Consider the following 16930-nt stretch of genomic DNA (forward strand, 5'->3'; position numbering starts at 1 on the left):
AACTTGGACGTGATGCACATTGAGAAGAACTTTTTTAATAATATTTTCAACACATTAATGTGTGTGCCGGGAAAAACTAAGGATCATCTGAAGGCACGTCAAGATTTAATCGAGCTCGGCATTCGATCGGAATTGCATCCAGTTGGTTCAACCATCCCCAAGGCCTCATACACACTTAATAGACAACAAATGGTTGTCCTTTTAGAGTGGCTTAAAACCTCTGATACACGGATACGCCAATTGACAGACGTGTCCCGTGTCGGACACGGACACGCGAAAATCCGTGTCCGACACGCCAAATGAAGTGTCCAATATTTTAATATTTTTCCGGACACGCGGACACGGCTAGGACACGCAAGGGACACGGAAATAGTGAAGGACACGTTTTTTTTTTAAAAAAAAAAATTTAAATTGAAAACAAAAGAACAAAACTAAGAAGTGAGAACAGAACACTCGAACTCACTGTTTCCCTCTCACTCAATTCCTTCTCTTTCACTCTAACCCTAAAAACTCTACTCAACTTTTCCTCCACCTCCACCGTCGTTGCCGCACTCCCGCACCACGCCACCGCCAGTTGCTCCTCCATCACAGACGATTACGAACACTCGAACTTGGTGCTGCGTTGCTGCTGCTGCTCCTAAAATCGAAATTTTTGATTTTGTTTAAGGTATTTTCACTGTTTATCCTAAATCCTTATATTAATCTTGTTCTAATCTATAATCTTAGTGTTAATCTTAAATTCTTAATCTTGTTGACTTTCAAGTAGAAATAATTGGTGCCATTTCGGCCATTAGTGTTAATATTAATCACACATCCAAACCCGAATAATCTTCAACCTTTCATTTGGATTTCACGGATTCTCCAACTTCTAGATGGTTCACCTTCAATGGAGGTCAATTTAACTGATTATTGCAGCAATTTTTTGATTAGACTATCACCAAATTTTGTTGCTTATATGTTGAATTCAACCAATATTAAAACAAACCCAGATATTGCTTATCTATTCTTTAATTGGGCTGGTAAGCAAAAGAAACATAATCATAAAGTTGAATGTTATGTTTCTTTGATTCATATTTTGAGTGTTTGAAATGCACAGCAACTGTGTTTGTAATTTGATTCATATGTTTCTTCATTTTTAGCATTTTTTGAATTTTTAATGTGATTTTTTCTTAAGAGTTCAATTCTTAATTGTGGTTTTTTAATGTGTTTGTAATTTGATTTTTAAATTTTTAATTGTGGTTTTTTGAATTTGAAGAGTTCAATCATGTCTAGTAGTGGGGCTAGTGGCTCTAATTCATGCAATGTTAGTGGTGATGCTACAAATGAAGAGGGTGATTTCAATTCTTATCCTTTATGGAAATATGTTGTTAAAGGGAACAAAATGAGTGGGGGTGGGGGTAATTATACTTGGCAATGCAACTTTTGCAAACAAATAAAGAGTGGTTCATATACTAGAGTTAAAGCACATTTGATAGGTCTTGCAAAAGGTGGAATTAGTCAATGTCCTAATGTAACAAATGAGGATAGAATGCAAATGAGAAACATAGAAAGACAAGTTGAGCAATATAAAGAATCTAGACAACCAAAAAGACCACCACTTCCTAGTCAATGTTTGTCTTCTGAAACTTCTCTTTCACCAACTTCATATGGCAAGAAAAGAAAATCTGATAACCCAATCACCAAAGCTTTTGATATACAAGCTCAAAACAATTTGGATGCTGAGATAGCAAGGATGTTTTTTACTGGAGGATTGCCTTTCAACCTTTGTCGAAACCCTTACTATATTAGTTCATACAGCTATGCTGCCACATATAATATTCCTGGTTACAAGCCTCTTGATTACAATAAAATGAGAACCACTTTGTTAGATAGAGAGAAAGAAAATGTTGAAAAGCTTTTAGAACCAACAAAGGCTACTTAGAGGGAAAAAGGGGTAAGTATAGTGAGTGATGGGTGGAGTGATCCACAAAGGAGACCTTTAATTAACCTCATGGTGGCTTGTGAAGTTGGTTCTCTGTTCTTAAAGGCCGTTGATTGCTCGGGAGAGGTAAAGGATAAAGACTTTATTGCTAGCTTATTGAATGATGCCATTGAAGAAGTTGGAGATGAAAAATTTGTTGTACAAATTCTCACTGATAATGCAAGCAATTGCAAGGCTGCTGGAGAACTTATAGAGGATAGATATCCACATATATTTTGGACACCATGCATTGTTAACACTCTTAACCTTGCTCTTAAAAACATTTGTAATGCTAAAAATGTTTCAAACAATGAGGAGGTTTATGATGAGTGTCATTGGATAACCGAAGTTCATGGAGATGCTTTATTTATCAAAAACTACATATGAACCATTCAATGAGGTTAGCTATATTTAATAAGTTCTCTCCATTAAAGCTTCTTTCTGTTGGTGATAATCACTTCGCTTCAATAGTTGTGATGCTAAAGAGGATGAAACTTCTTAAATCTACTCTTCAATCCATGGTTGTTAGTGAGGCTTGGTCCACATATCGTGATGATCATCGTGGACAAGCTACACTTGTGAGGGAAAAGATTCTAAATGACGATTGGTGGGACAAGGTAGATTACATCCTTGATTTTACTCGTCCCATTTATGACATGATAAGAGCATGTGACACCGACAAAGCATCACTTCATCTAGTATATGAAAAATGGGATTCAATGATTTCAAAGGTGAAGGAGATCATATATAACCATGAACATAAGGAAAGGCGTGAGTATTCTTCTTTCTATAGTGTGGTTGAAACAATACTTCTTAGCCGTTGGAAGAAAAGCAACACTCCACTTCATTGTTTGGCACATTCTTTGAATCCAAGGTATTATATATTTTTGTGTGTGTAATGTTTAAAGCATTAGATTATGATTTAGGCTTAATTTTCTTCTTTTTTATGTATTTAAAAGGTATTATAGTGACACGTGGCTTAAAGAGGTCCCCGGTAGAGTTGCTCCACATATTGACAATGAAATTTCCACACAAAGATTCAATTGTTTTAGAAGATTGTTTCAAGACTTGGAAGATAGAAGAAAGGTTAATATGGAGTATGCTATTTTTTCGGCAAGAGATGGTGGTGTATTTATCGAACCGGAATGCTTGAATGATATGTATTTGATGGCTCCAAAGCATTGGTGGGCAACTTATGGCTCACAAGTTCCAATGCTTCAAGCATTAACATTCAAGTTGTTAGGACAACCATCATCTTCCTCTTGTTGTGAGAGGAATTGGAGCACATATAAATTCATTCATTCATGTACTAGAAACAAACTTACACCAAAACGTGCTCAAGATTTGGTGTACATTCATAACAATCTTCGTTTGCTTTCAAGGAGGGGCGAGGCTTATAACAAGGGAAGAACAAGGTTGTGGGATGTTGGAGGAGATGACTTTGGAAATCTAGAAGATTCTATTTGTCTTGGCATGGCGGATCTTTCTCTTGATGAGCCCGAGTTGGAAACTACTTTTGTAGCGGAGGATGATGATGGATGTCATATGGATGATGTGTGATGGTCAAACTTAAACTTACCTATTTATTTGGTTTTCTTTGATTTGGTTTGTATGACTTATTTTAAATACTCATGTTGTTTATTTGATACTTATTTGCATTTTATGTGATTTTTATGTTTTTAAAGTGTTTATTTACAAATATCAAATGAAAGATTGTAAAATTTTCTTTAATTTGATATATTTATTATATTACCATTTTCGTGTCCCCGTGTCTGCCATTTTTAAGTTGGCGTTTTCCCGTACCCGTGTCATGTCCGTGTCCGTTTTAGTGCAACCTAGCTTAAAACTCTAAAATTTCCTAATGAGTATGTTTCAAATTTAGCCAGGAACATCGACATGGCTAGACATCAGATATTCGGGATAAAGAGCCATGATTGTCATGTGTTCATGCAACGATTAATTCCCATAGCATTTTGAGAATTGCTGTCAGCTAAAGTATAGGAAGCTCTAACAGAAGTTAGTCTGTTCTTTAGAAGTCTTATTTCTCCAAAGATTTCTGCAGCTGATATGTGGAGGTTGAATGAGAAAATTGCAGTGGTGCTCTGTAAATTAGAGATTATATTTCCTCCAACATTCTTTGATGTCATGGAACATCTCACTGTTCATCTAGCTTACGAGGCAAGGGTGGCTGGTCCGATACAATATAGATGGATGTATCCATTTGAGAGGTAATTAAAAACTACTTATTATTTAAGTTACAAGTCAGCAAGTCTTAATTATTACTATTTAACAAAATTACAGGTACTTTCGACATTTAAAGCTTAATGACAAAACTAAAGCGCATGTTGATGCTTCGATCAGTAATGCATATCTTACAGAAGAAACATCATACTTTGTCTCGAATTACTTTGGGCAAGACGTTCGATGTAGAGTTAGAGATCTTCCTAGAAACGATGATGGAGGCTTTAATAACGTCAGATCGGGTGTTTTGTCCATATTCACACATCCAATCAAATTCCATGCGAGGGGTAAGGTTCTTATAATGGATAAAGCACATCTCAACATTGCTCAGACTTATGCTTTGCGAAATTGTCTGGAGGTCAATCACTTTTATTATCAAGCTGTGCACTTAATCAAAAAGTACGAACTAAATTTAAACCCAGATTAGGTTGACCATGTGGTCCAAAACCAATTTGCACGTTGGTTTCAACAGATTGTAAGTACACGTTTAACATCGTAATTTAGAATATCAATAGTATTACAGACTAAGTTTAAATTATTGATAATGTGCAGTCTAGGGACGGGTTTCTTGATGGTGTGGAAAATGCTAACATTTTAAAGGACGTCGTCGAGGGACCTTTGCAGAAGGCACATCGCTATGATGTTTGTTACGTGAATGGTTATAGATTTCACACTAAGTCCCATTCTCCAAAAAAGAAATCTACTGAAAACAGCGGGGTGTGTTTTAAATCTGATGATAATAGTCCGAATGAAACAGGCTGTTATGGAAAGTTAGAAGACATTATATATTGAGCTTGACTATCGGGCACTTCCAATTAAAAGGGTCGCACTGTATAAATGTCAATGGTATGATCAAACTACCACCAGATATGGCCATGGTACGAGAATTCATCCATGATACAAGTTGGTTGACGTTCATATTAGTCGATCGTATAGAAAGTACGATCCTTTTGCTAGCAAGTCAAGCTTCCCAACTTTATTATCTACCTTATCCGAGTGTAAAGCAAAACATGAAAGATTGACGAGCTGTTTGCAAAGTCAGATCAAAGCATTTCGAGGAAAGTGCTTTCCAACTGGAAGAGAAATCACTGGATTTCCTGGTAAATGAAAATTTTTCAGATGAAATAGTCGCACCATTCCGTGATCCAGCTGATGATTTGTTAGTGTTAGACGAAAAGGTTGATGATGTCGATAAAAATGAAGACACGTTATAAATAATGCCTCCCAAGTACGATACTTGTTTGGGCCTTCAGATCTTAACCAATCTCTTGCCTCACCTCGGAGTGAGTAGGGGAAACAAATCAGCTTCATTTGTTCATCAGAAATCCCCTGATATTTCACAATGCTACACTTATTCACGAACTCATCTAGGTGATCTTTTGGATTCTCCATCTCAGTGTCGGCAAATTGATTATGAGCAATAAATTGAAAGAAAGCTGGTTTGATCTCATAGTTTGTGGCCGTGATGGTTGGCTGAACAATACTCGACCCTAGACTCCCATCCGGCATGGCAACTCCCGAAGGATTTTGGGTGTTCTACCGCCATTTTTCATTGTCTCCTTCTCCTTCTTATTCTCCCAATTTCCGGATTTATAGGTACAAGATTTTCTTGTCCTTGAGACTTACTTTGTATACACTACACTCAAAAATTGGGGTCAAGTGAAAAGTGAAGAGAAAAATGAAAACAACTCAAAATGATAAAAAACAATGAACTAACTAATCTAGAAAAACAATTAACGAAGTCGCCACTCCCTGGCAACGGCGCCAAAAACACTTTACGTCCTTTAATATTAATACTATATGTGCACGGCGTAGCTTAGTACGGCTGCAAGTACGGGTCGAATCCACAAGGAGTGGGGGTTAAGTCAATAGTTTCTCGATCGATTAGTGTGTTCGAAAATGTATAATAAGATGTTTGGAGATAGAAATAATTAAAGCAAGCAATTAAAAGTGCTTAATGAAAATAAAGCATAAAAGTAAATAATGATACAATGAACTAAAGTAAGAATCAAATGATCAATAAGCTAAGAGGCATAGGTTAGGCTTTCTCACAAAAGTATTGTTTACTAAACTTTAACCTAAGGTCATGGATGTTTTGTTATAGGGAAGAACGTATCATAAGTACTAATGTTCTCTCTCGAGCAACAAAAGCTTCCTAAAACATACTCAACTACCTATTCTTATGGAGCTAAGCACAATTTAAGACATGAAGCACACATTCAACATTTCCAATCAAAGCATCTACCTATTCTCATAGAGATGTCTTAACTTTTAAGCATAGATTATCGTCAAAAATCGACTCTCACCCTCAATTCAATGACACTACAACATGATAGCAAAATTCATCTTAAACCATAAACAACACAACCAAGTCAAAGGTAAAGAAAGCAATTCAAACTATATACATGGTGATAATGCCTAGCCTAAGACAAAACAAACTACTCACTCATACTTATGTTGAAATTTTAGATTGCAAACAAGCCATGAAATTAAACTAGAGCATCCTAAAGAGATGAGTGGAATATAAGTTGAAGAACTACAAGTATAAATATATGAAACTAAACGCAAACATTCAAAGATAACTAAGTGACATGAAATGAAAACAATATAAGCAAAGATAGAAGTTACTCTTTTAAGTTCAATGGATGAACGAGATGTTTGATGATTCAAAGTAATACCCTCCAAAAGCTTCAATAACAATACATCAATGGTTGAAGAAGCCAAGTTGCAAAATATTACAATAAAGGATGAAGTTAAGATTGTAATTGGAATTAAAAGTACTTAATTGAATTGAAAGGGAAATTATGCTAAACGCTAATTCTTAATTGAAATGAAAGTAAAGCTATGAAGAATACATAGAAATTACTCAAAAATGAAAGGTGAAAACAAGTGGGGGTGGTGGTTTCGTGATTGCTCAACCACCCCTAGGTTGTAGGAGGGGGGTGCCACTCCTAATGGATAGGGTAGGGTGGCTGGCAGTCTTGGCAACAGCAATTAGAAGCAACAAATGTAATTGGACCTCGAATGATATTTAAAAAGATCGCAAAAGCTACTGCCGCCCATTTCGCTTGACCAGAGCGGAGCCCGCTCGACCAGTCGATCCACCATTAGGTCTAACATCAAAAACATCAAAAATTGGACACAATGTGACAATTAGCTCCGCTCGACCCGAGCCATACTCCTAAATTGAATCCTGCTAATGATCAGAAGCTACTGGTTTGAATGCACTTCGCTCGACCCGAGCCAACTTGCTCGACCAGTCGAGCGACCTTAAGGAATGTGATACTCAACTTCTAATCTCAAGTACATGCTCCTGGACTGCTTGAGCTACCTTGGCTCGAGCTCATTCTGGTCGAGTGGGTCTACTTTGGCTTCTTTTGGCTTGTTCTTATGGCTTGGCTCATGATGTTTCACTTCTTTGAGCCCTCGGTATTTTTGTGAGCAATGTATGCAACAACAGGGGCTAGTTTGTGCTCGGTGTTGATGATTAGATCCTGAAATGAAATACACCAAAGTAACAAAACAAGAGTAAAACACAATAAACCAATGCAATAACATATAGTTTCCTCACGCTAAACAAGCCACTTATAGGGGTAAAAATAAAGATAAAATGTAGCTAACACTTACCTCTCTTTCTCTTCTTGCTCTCCGACGAATTTGTTGATTTCTCTTCCTCTCCAATAGGTTTTTGGGCTACACTCTGACGATTGCCGACTACTACATCTCCTACTAGTCTTCGACTATAAAGGTTAGTCTTGTTTTTTTGAATTTTTTAAGTGATTAATTTTAGTATTTTTAAAATGAATATGATGTTGATTATGAACATGAATATTGGAAATTAGGGTTTATCTTTGTATGATTTTCGAAATGTATAGGATTTTTTTTTGTTTTGATTTTCAGTTCTTTGAATATGAACATGATTATTTTTAGTTTTTTTGAGGTTTTTTGTTTGATTTTCGATTCTTAGTTGATTATTCACATTTTTATGTTTGAATTTTTTTTTTGGAATTTTTGTGTATTATAGGTATAAATGAGTAATGTTTTTGGGGTTTTTTTTTATGAATTTCGTATGAATTTTTGAATGTATGAATTTTTTTTATGAGTTTTTGGGGTTTTTTTTGTTTGATTTTCTGTTCTTAGTTGATTATTTACATGTTTATGTTTGAATTTTTTGTTTTTTTTGCAATTTTTGTGTTTTATAGGTATGAATAAGTAATGTTTTTGCGTTTTTTTTTAATGATTTTCGCATGAATTTTTGAATGTAAGAATTTTTTATGATTTTTTTTTAAATGCCATTGATTATTTTGGATTAATGTGTGGACTGTTTTGGGAGGTTTTGGGGGTGGTTTGGATGGCGGTTGTGGGGGGTGATTGGGGCAGACTTAGGGGGTGTCAGGGACGGTCTTGGACTGTTTTTTGGTGGACTTTTTATGGGTTAATTATGTTAAATATTATGTTAATTATGTTAAATATTATGTTGATTATGTTAAACATGTTAACTTGTTTTGTGAATTAACTAAGTAGTAAAAAAAATAAATAAAAAAATAAAATAATAATAATAATAATAATAATAATAATAATAATAATAATAATACTTTTTAAAATGATTATTTTTATGTTGTCAAGCCATGCCTAGAATGAAAAACAGTCAAGGACAAAGGATTGACCCAAGAACTAGGCAACCTTATGAGTTGTACAACGACCATCTAGACACCACATGCCCTATTCGCCCTTCCCATGAACAACCTCAACCTCAACATCTTACTCGTTCTTGTAACATCTGTTTTTTTTTTAAAAAAAAAAATAATAATAAATAAATAAATTTAAGAAATTTTAAAAATAATAAAAATAAATAAAAATAAAATAACTCCCCATTAACAAATAACTTCTCACTTCTCCCTCTAAATCTTATAACTAACTTCACTTACCTATTATAAATTAAACCAATTACCCTTAATTCATTCACATTATTACTCACACTTTCTTTCTCTCCTACAAAATACTTCCTCCATCTACCAATTGCTTAAAATTTAATCAATAAAAGGCAAGATTTTGATCACTAGTGGAAAAAACGTCTTTTACTGCGGTTATTTTGCCATTATTTGATGTGGTTTTGGCCCCCAGCAATTGTGATAGCAGCAAATGTCCTTTTTTAAATGTTGCGGTTTAAAACCGCAGCAAATAAGGGCATTATTTGCTGCGGTCATGGGCAAAAACTGCAGCAAATAAGGAGGGTTATTTGCTGCGGTCAGAGGCAAAACCGCAGCAAATAAGTGTGCTTTATTTGCTGCGGTTTTGCCTCTGACCGCAGCAAATAACTCTATTTTTTTTTCTTTTTTAGTTTTATACTCATTATAATCCATATAATCTGAAGCAGTAATTTCAAGATTATAATCCATATAATCTGAAGCAGTATAAAACAGTAATTTAGTTTTATACTCATTGTTATTATACCATATCAAAAGCAGTAATTTCCAATGCAGAGCTTTGTTATGCCTGAGTGAAAAGGTACAAACAAATAACAGTATTCTCATTTATTGAATCAAGAAAATATAATCTGAAGGTACAAAAGAACCTATGAATCAAGAAAATATAATCTAATTAATTCTATGTCTCTAAATATTGACCCTTGATTGAGGCAGCATATACACCGTTGATAGACATGAAGCACGAATCATGACAAAGTTGCTGTTGTAAAGATAAAACAACCTTCTGGAAGCTGCTGTTGTTGCCCAAATATACTGATCATCACTTGCTTCAGAAGATGCACACAACCAGCTGTTTTGCTGATGAAGAGAAGACTTGCACATGTATTCAGAATATTGTAATGGGAGTATTCAGAAGACTTGCTTCAGAGCTACCTATCTTAACACATTTTCAACAAAATCCAAGTTGTCAAGCCCAAGAAGAAAAAAGCAAAGGGAGTATTGAAATCAAATTCAATGTAATACAAAAAGCAATATCAGTATATTGTAATGGGAGTAAAAGAAGAAAAAAACAAAGTCGAACTGTCAAGATTTTCAAAGAACACAAAATCCCAATTTGTTGATCATCCCAAACTTAAAAATTTCCAAATAGATGTGAATCAGTGAATGCATTGCAATTTTGTGTATATACTTAAAGGTTCCAAAATACCCTGTTAAGTTATCAATGAAAATTTTGTAAGTGTTGGAGTTGGGTTACTCATTGATGTGTCTATTTGAATAAACTCTAGTACTTGGCAAATTTATACCAAATAGCCCTGTTTGTGATTAATTATGGGAGATGGTATATAAATAGTTGGCAATACTACTTATGAACAAGTCAATTTGAAGTTTCATTATGAACAAGCCAAATGAGTCTTCAACTGAACAGAAATCAAAGAACACAATAAAATGTGATGAAACCAGCTGCGTGAATTTGTTTTGAACCAGAACTGCAGCTGTTCTGCTTATTGCTCACCCTATGTCACTCTTTTTGGTTATTTGGTTATTGATTTAAGAAAGTGAACAACTGGTAATGGATTTACTTTCTTGATTCTGTTTAGAAACTTAATTAATAGCAAAACAACCATGCTCAAGTACTATTTGTTACTCCTACAAGTGACTACAACCCAATGACATTGATAAAAAAAACAAAACAATATGAATCAATACAATCATTGGACAATAGTCCTCAACCACAAAACCAAGCTATGAATATTAAAAATAAAGTTAACACTTCAATTAGATTTGAGCATTTGCAATCATGAATGAAATTTCATAAATATAGTGCAAGAAAATACAAATCAGCATCAAAAAATCCACAAAATAAAGGAAGAGCACAAAATCCACATAAGGTTCTTGACTAGCAGCAACAAATTCAAAGAAAATAATGGGATCTGAACAAGCAACAAGATTACAAAAGCAATTAACTCACACCAAATCATCTACATTCAGAAGGAACAATATATTATGATCTAAAAATTACTCTAAATCACAAAAATAAAGCAAAATGAAACTCACATTTCAGCCTTCCAAAAACCCTTAATTAACCCTCCTCTACAATATCACAAAATCATAGTCTACTACTTAGTATCTAAATTTAATAAGGTAGCAATTCAAAAAATCACTAATTAACAAACCACATTTTTAACTAAATTACTAAATTACAAGTGAAACAATAAAAATATAAACTTGCAAATTTACAAAACAAATAGAAATTACCTTGATTTCGTGGGTTATGTAATAATCTACAAAGAAAAAAAAAATTAGCACTAATTTTCAAATGTATTATATTGAACATGCAGTTTAATTTTCAAATGTATTACCTTGATTTTCGAAGTTTGAAGTTTAATTTGATAATGAACAAGAATGGTTTTGAAACGAAGTTTAATTTCGTGGGTTAATGAACGAAGGACAATGGAACGAAGGGTTTTTGCATTCGAAATCTGGAATGGAACGAAGGAGAATGAAGGAGAATGAAGGGTTTTGAAGGAATTGCGTTCGAAATCTGGAATGGAAAGAAGAGAACAGAAGCTTAGGGAAGGCGAGAGAACAGAATGAAGAAGAATGAAGGGTTTTGAAGGAAAGAGCAGTACTGTTTAAGGGTTTTATATTATGAACTCTATTTGCTGCGGTCATTAGGGTAAACCGCAGCAATTAATTCTGCTGAATCAATTAAGGTTTAAGGATTATTTGTTATTTGCTGCGGGTGGTGAAGAACCGGAGCAATTGCAAGGTTTATTTGTTGCGGGCATGAAACAAACCGCAGCAATTGAAGGTGCACATGTGTATTTGCTGCGGTCGTGGGACAAAACCGCAGCAATTAAGGGTTCTTTTTTTTTTCTAATTCTTTTTTCTATTTATTGCTGCGTATATACAAAAACCGCAGCAAATGATAAGCAGCAAATACGTTTTTTTCCACTAGTGGATATTAAAGACAGCGGATTCGTAGACAGAGATTATTAGGAGCGTACGTTGTCTAGGATCGCGTGACAAGGTAATTCTCAATGTCAATCTAATTAGGACTATCTCGTTAATATTATGTGCTAAGTGATAATTAATGAGTTTAAATAGAATGTATGATTTGATATGACATTATTTTGTATGATATTATGTTTTATATATTCTCAAATTATATCTACTATTATTTTTGTCAAACTTAAATTTATAATTACTATTTTGATAAAATTTATATTATTATTTTGATAACGAAATTAGATACGGTTTAATTTGAAAGGGAATACTTATAATATTATTATTTTGATGAAAGTTATATTATTATTTTAATGACGTTTTTAAATTCTATTGAATTTGGGAGAAATATATTATGATATTAATATTGCAATTGAATGTTCTTGAGATATATTTTTCTTGGGAAAACCTTTGATCATAAAATAAAATGTATAATGTATGTTTGATTCTATGTTAGTGTGCTCGCGACTAATTATTAAAATATATTAAATCACGTAAAGTGTAACACAAGGGAAATGAAACTCTTATATTTGTTGTGATCCAAGTATAAGGGTGATGAACAGGTTGTCCTGTTTGCTTAGTATAGCTGCCGACAGGTATCATTATTTCTGATACTTGATACGTTGTTTGGTCTTCCTTCTATTTGTTGTGATCCAAGTTTAAGGGTTGTGCACACTAGGGTTCCCTGAGACTACTCTGCTGGCCTTAAATTATTTGGGGTGACGACCTCTTGAAGAAGTAGGTATAGGGGTAAAGCCTCGGCCTACTGGCGTTCTCGTTCCCTCAAATTAAAAATTGATTATGTGTTTGTCATTATTAAATATCAAATTAATAAATTGGTTTATACCTCAAATTAAAAATTGATTATGTGTTTGTCATTATTAAATATCAATTTAATAAATTGGTTTATGTAATATTATATATATTGTTTTCTCAAATTGTTTTCTTTTAAACTCAGCTATATATTATTTTCTAAAATTATTTTCAATTTAATTATATTTTATTTTCTTAAAACTATTTTCAAACTCAATCGTTTTACGGGATGGAGTTGGAATTACTCAATTTTCTGATTTTGGGAGTTTTTCCCTTGTTTTTCTTGCATTCTTATGTTGCGGGTTATTGATTGCGTGGGAATCGTGGAGTGAGGATCACTTAGAAATATATCTTTTATTAGAGTCGTTTTCAGTTTAAATTTTTTTTTTGTTGTTTAAACTTTATATAGAGATATATTGCGTTTCAGTCTTCTCTTATGTTGTAAGACACTTTATTGCATTTAAAATTATTAAGTTATTTCTTAGTCGTTAAGCCTTACATTTATTTTATTAGAAATAGATGTGGCGGTAACACTCCCATGAGTAGGTTTTGGCTCATGTTTTTCATTAAAGGGTGTTTCAAAAGTTCGACCTATTCTGAGGGTGTTACAAAGTGGTATTAGTAGCTTAGGTTTGTTTTGGTCAAATCATAGGATCGTTTAGGATTTAAAGTTGATAAAGACTTAAATTAAAAATAGGCTAAATGGTACAAGTAAAATTATTTTAAATAATTTAAGTAAGTTACAAAAAAAAAATTATTAAAGTGGGGACGAATGTGTTTATTGTTTTGAAGTACTTTTAAGTACTTAGTAGTAGTGCTTATTTCTTTTAGTTATATTTTCGTTGTCTTTTGTTTTTGTTAGATGCCTCGATTCCATTGCACTGCTAGGAAAAGTGTTAGAAATTTTCGTGATGCACCGTACCACCTTTCTATGAAAGCAGGGGAACCCATTTCCTCATATGTCCATCGTCTTCGTGTAAGCATGGAGAACTGTCACATAAATAAGTATCATGGCAACTCTGATTATAACACACCACCTAAGCAAGCAGATGTCCTTATTCGAACCTTAAGTGATGTAGGCCCTTATGCCGAACTTAAGAAAGAATACAATGACATAATTAAAAACGGGAGACCCAATTGGGAAAGGTATGCGGATGAAAATGAGAAATGGTTTCTTACTCTAGAATATTTAGAAAAGAGGATGATCGATGCTAAGGCGAAGTGGATCTATAATGTATCTGGGAGCTCCTATGACTACGAGGATGAGAGTGACAGGGAGGTTGATAACACCGATACCATACCTATACTTATTCTATCTGAAGATGAAGAAAACTATGAACCTAAGAAAGACTATGTAGAAGATCCCGAGGAGGATTTTGAGGAAGAGCCAGTTCGAAAGTGATTTTGATGATTACTTGTTAACTAGAAAAATGGGATAGGTTGGAATTTGTTGGCTTTAAATTATTTTGCTAGTTGTCTTTATTTTTGAACAATGTTGATTTTATTTATTGTCATTGGATTATTATTTAAAAATTTATATTAATGAATATTTTCATGAGTCTTTTATGTTGTTTGTGCAAATTGATTCCTTGTCTTTTCTTTCAATCTTGAATATTGAGAATAAGTGTGTGTATGAACATGATGGAAACGTTAGTAGTAAACGCTTAGTTTCTTATATCGGCAGCCTATGCAATACCCGAACGTTTACACTCGATCTCGCAAGCGTCAACAAGCAAATAACATGGCCGAAACACCTGAACAATTAGCAGCTAGAGTGAGGGTACTTGAGCAGTTGTCACAAAACATAGGACTACTAGTGCAAAACCAAGCTAACAATATGAACAATGGACATGATGACCCCCAAGCTGTCATGGCTAAGAAGATTGCCACTTTAAAACCCCCTACCTTTGTTGGGAAAGAGGACCCTATGCTATTAGAGAATTGGTTACGTGACATGGAGAAAATCTTTACTGCAAATGGAACACCTGAGACCCAAAAGATTAACCAAGCAACGTTTTACCTACGTGAGGATGCCGACACATGGTGGGAAACTGAGGGACAAACCATTAGTAACCAACCAAACTTTGACTGGGATTCTTTTAAGGTTGCTATTAGAGGTCGATTTTTCCCTGAACATATCAGGAGACAAAAGTGCAGTGAATTCAATAGGTTGAACCAAGGGAAGTTTATGAGTGTCAAGGAATATGCCCAAAAGTTTAATGAGTATGCTAAGTTCTGCCCTAACATGGTCCCTGATGAAGTTTCTAAGGCCCAAAAATTTGAGGATGGTTTAGCTTTCACGATACAAACTAGGTTAGGAGGAAGTACCTCATCTACCCTTGCAGAGGCTTATTCTAAGGCTTGTAATATGGAGAGGATCTTACAAAGAGAAGAAGATTAAGGAACAAGAGAAAAGACCAAAGTAATGCGGATAGTCAAAGTAATGATAAAAGACCTCGTTTTGGTAATAATGGGGGTAATGGTAGGAACAATCACCACGAAGGAGGACATAACAATAGGAACTACCAAAACCCTAGGCAGAATGAAAACCAGCAAAAGAATGGTAACCAGAGGGCTTGGGTTTGCAAGAAATGTGAGAAGAGTCATTCGGGCTATACGTGTCAAGGCGAACCAATTAAATGTTATGCTTGTGGCGAAGCTGAACATAAGGCTAATTACTGTCCCAAGAGGCAAGAGGGAAACCAACCAGGGCAGAATGGACACAGCAAGGGCTATAACAACAATGGAGGAGGATCTAGGAACCATAACTTCAACAACAACCACTCGAACAACACTCAAGTAGGAAGTGGTTCAGCAAATGTCAAGTACAACGCCAAGAACAATCAGAACAACAATAACAACAATAGAAATAGAGGATGCTCTTTCAATGGGAGACTCCACATTAAGAGCTAGAGCGAAGCTGAGTTGGACGCCAACATTGTGACGGGTACTTTCCTTGTAAACTTTAAACCTACTTTTGTACTCTTTGATTCTGGAGCTTCACATTCCTTTTTATTAAAATCTTTTATCGAAAAACATTTCTTTAAACCTTCTTCCTCATGTCAAGATAAGGTAACCACACCCTCAGGTGAAACCTTTTTCAGTAAGAACCTTTACTTAGGTATGCCTATTGTTATCTCCGAAACCAAACTACCCGTGAACCTTATCGAGTTTAATTTAAAAGACTTCGATTTGGTTTTGGGAATCGATTGGTTAAGGAAGTATCAGGCAAAAATCAATTGTGCTAAACAGAGAATTACCTTTAGAGGCCCTAAGGGAAATAAACTAACCTACCAAGAAACTACTTTCGAGCCACCAAATACCAAGCTTATCTCCGCCTTTAATCTTTAGACCCATCTTAGGAAAGGCTACCCCGTATATTTGTGCCATGTAAAGGACATGAGCATGAAAGAGGACGAGTTAGGAGAGATACCTGTAGTTAAGGAGTTTGTTGATGTGTTCCCAGATGAGATTCCAAAGATGCCACCTGTGAGAGATTTAGACTTCAAGATTGACTTAGTTCCGGGAACAAGACCCATTTCAAAGGCACCTTATAGGATAACACTTGCCGAGTTGCAAGAGTTGAAGGTACAACTTGAGGACTTGTTGGATAAAGGATATATATAAGACCAAGTGTATCACCTTGGGGAGCCCCAGTATTATTTTTTAGGAAGAAAGATGGAACATTGAGACTATGTATTGATTATACGGATTTAAATAGTGTGACAATGAAGAATAAGTATCCACTTCCTAGAATTGAGGATCTATTCGATCAACTTAGGGGTGCAGGAGTATTTTTAAAGATTTATTTGAGATCAGGTTATCATCAATTACGAATTGCAGAAGAGGATATAGCCAAAACAGATTTTCGAATGAGGTATGGCCATTATGAGTTCACAGTCATGCCCTTTGGACTTACTAATGCGCCTGCTGTCTCTATGGACCTTATGAATAGGACTTTTCAGCCTTATTTGGATAAGTT

The 16930-nt window shown here is 34.7% G+C and overlaps 1 protein-coding gene across 1 annotated transcript; it reads left to right on the forward strand.

Annotated features, from left to right (window-relative positions):
* Window positions 1–14689: 14689 nt before the first annotated feature.
* LOC130818506 (uncharacterized) lies at window positions 14690–15349 on the forward strand. The gene has a single exon (XM_057684679.1). The coding sequence runs from the start codon at window positions 14690–14692 to the stop codon at window positions 15347–15349; it is 660 nt and encodes a 219-aa protein (XP_057540662.1).
* Window positions 15350–16930: the final 1581 nt, after the last annotated feature.

This window comes from Amaranthus tricolor, chromosome 7 (genome assembly GCF_026212465.1).
Source record: "Amaranthus tricolor cultivar Red isolate AtriRed21 chromosome 7, ASM2621246v1, whole genome shotgun sequence".
Taxonomy (NCBI): domain Eukaryota; kingdom Viridiplantae; phylum Streptophyta; class Magnoliopsida; order Caryophyllales; family Amaranthaceae; genus Amaranthus; species Amaranthus tricolor.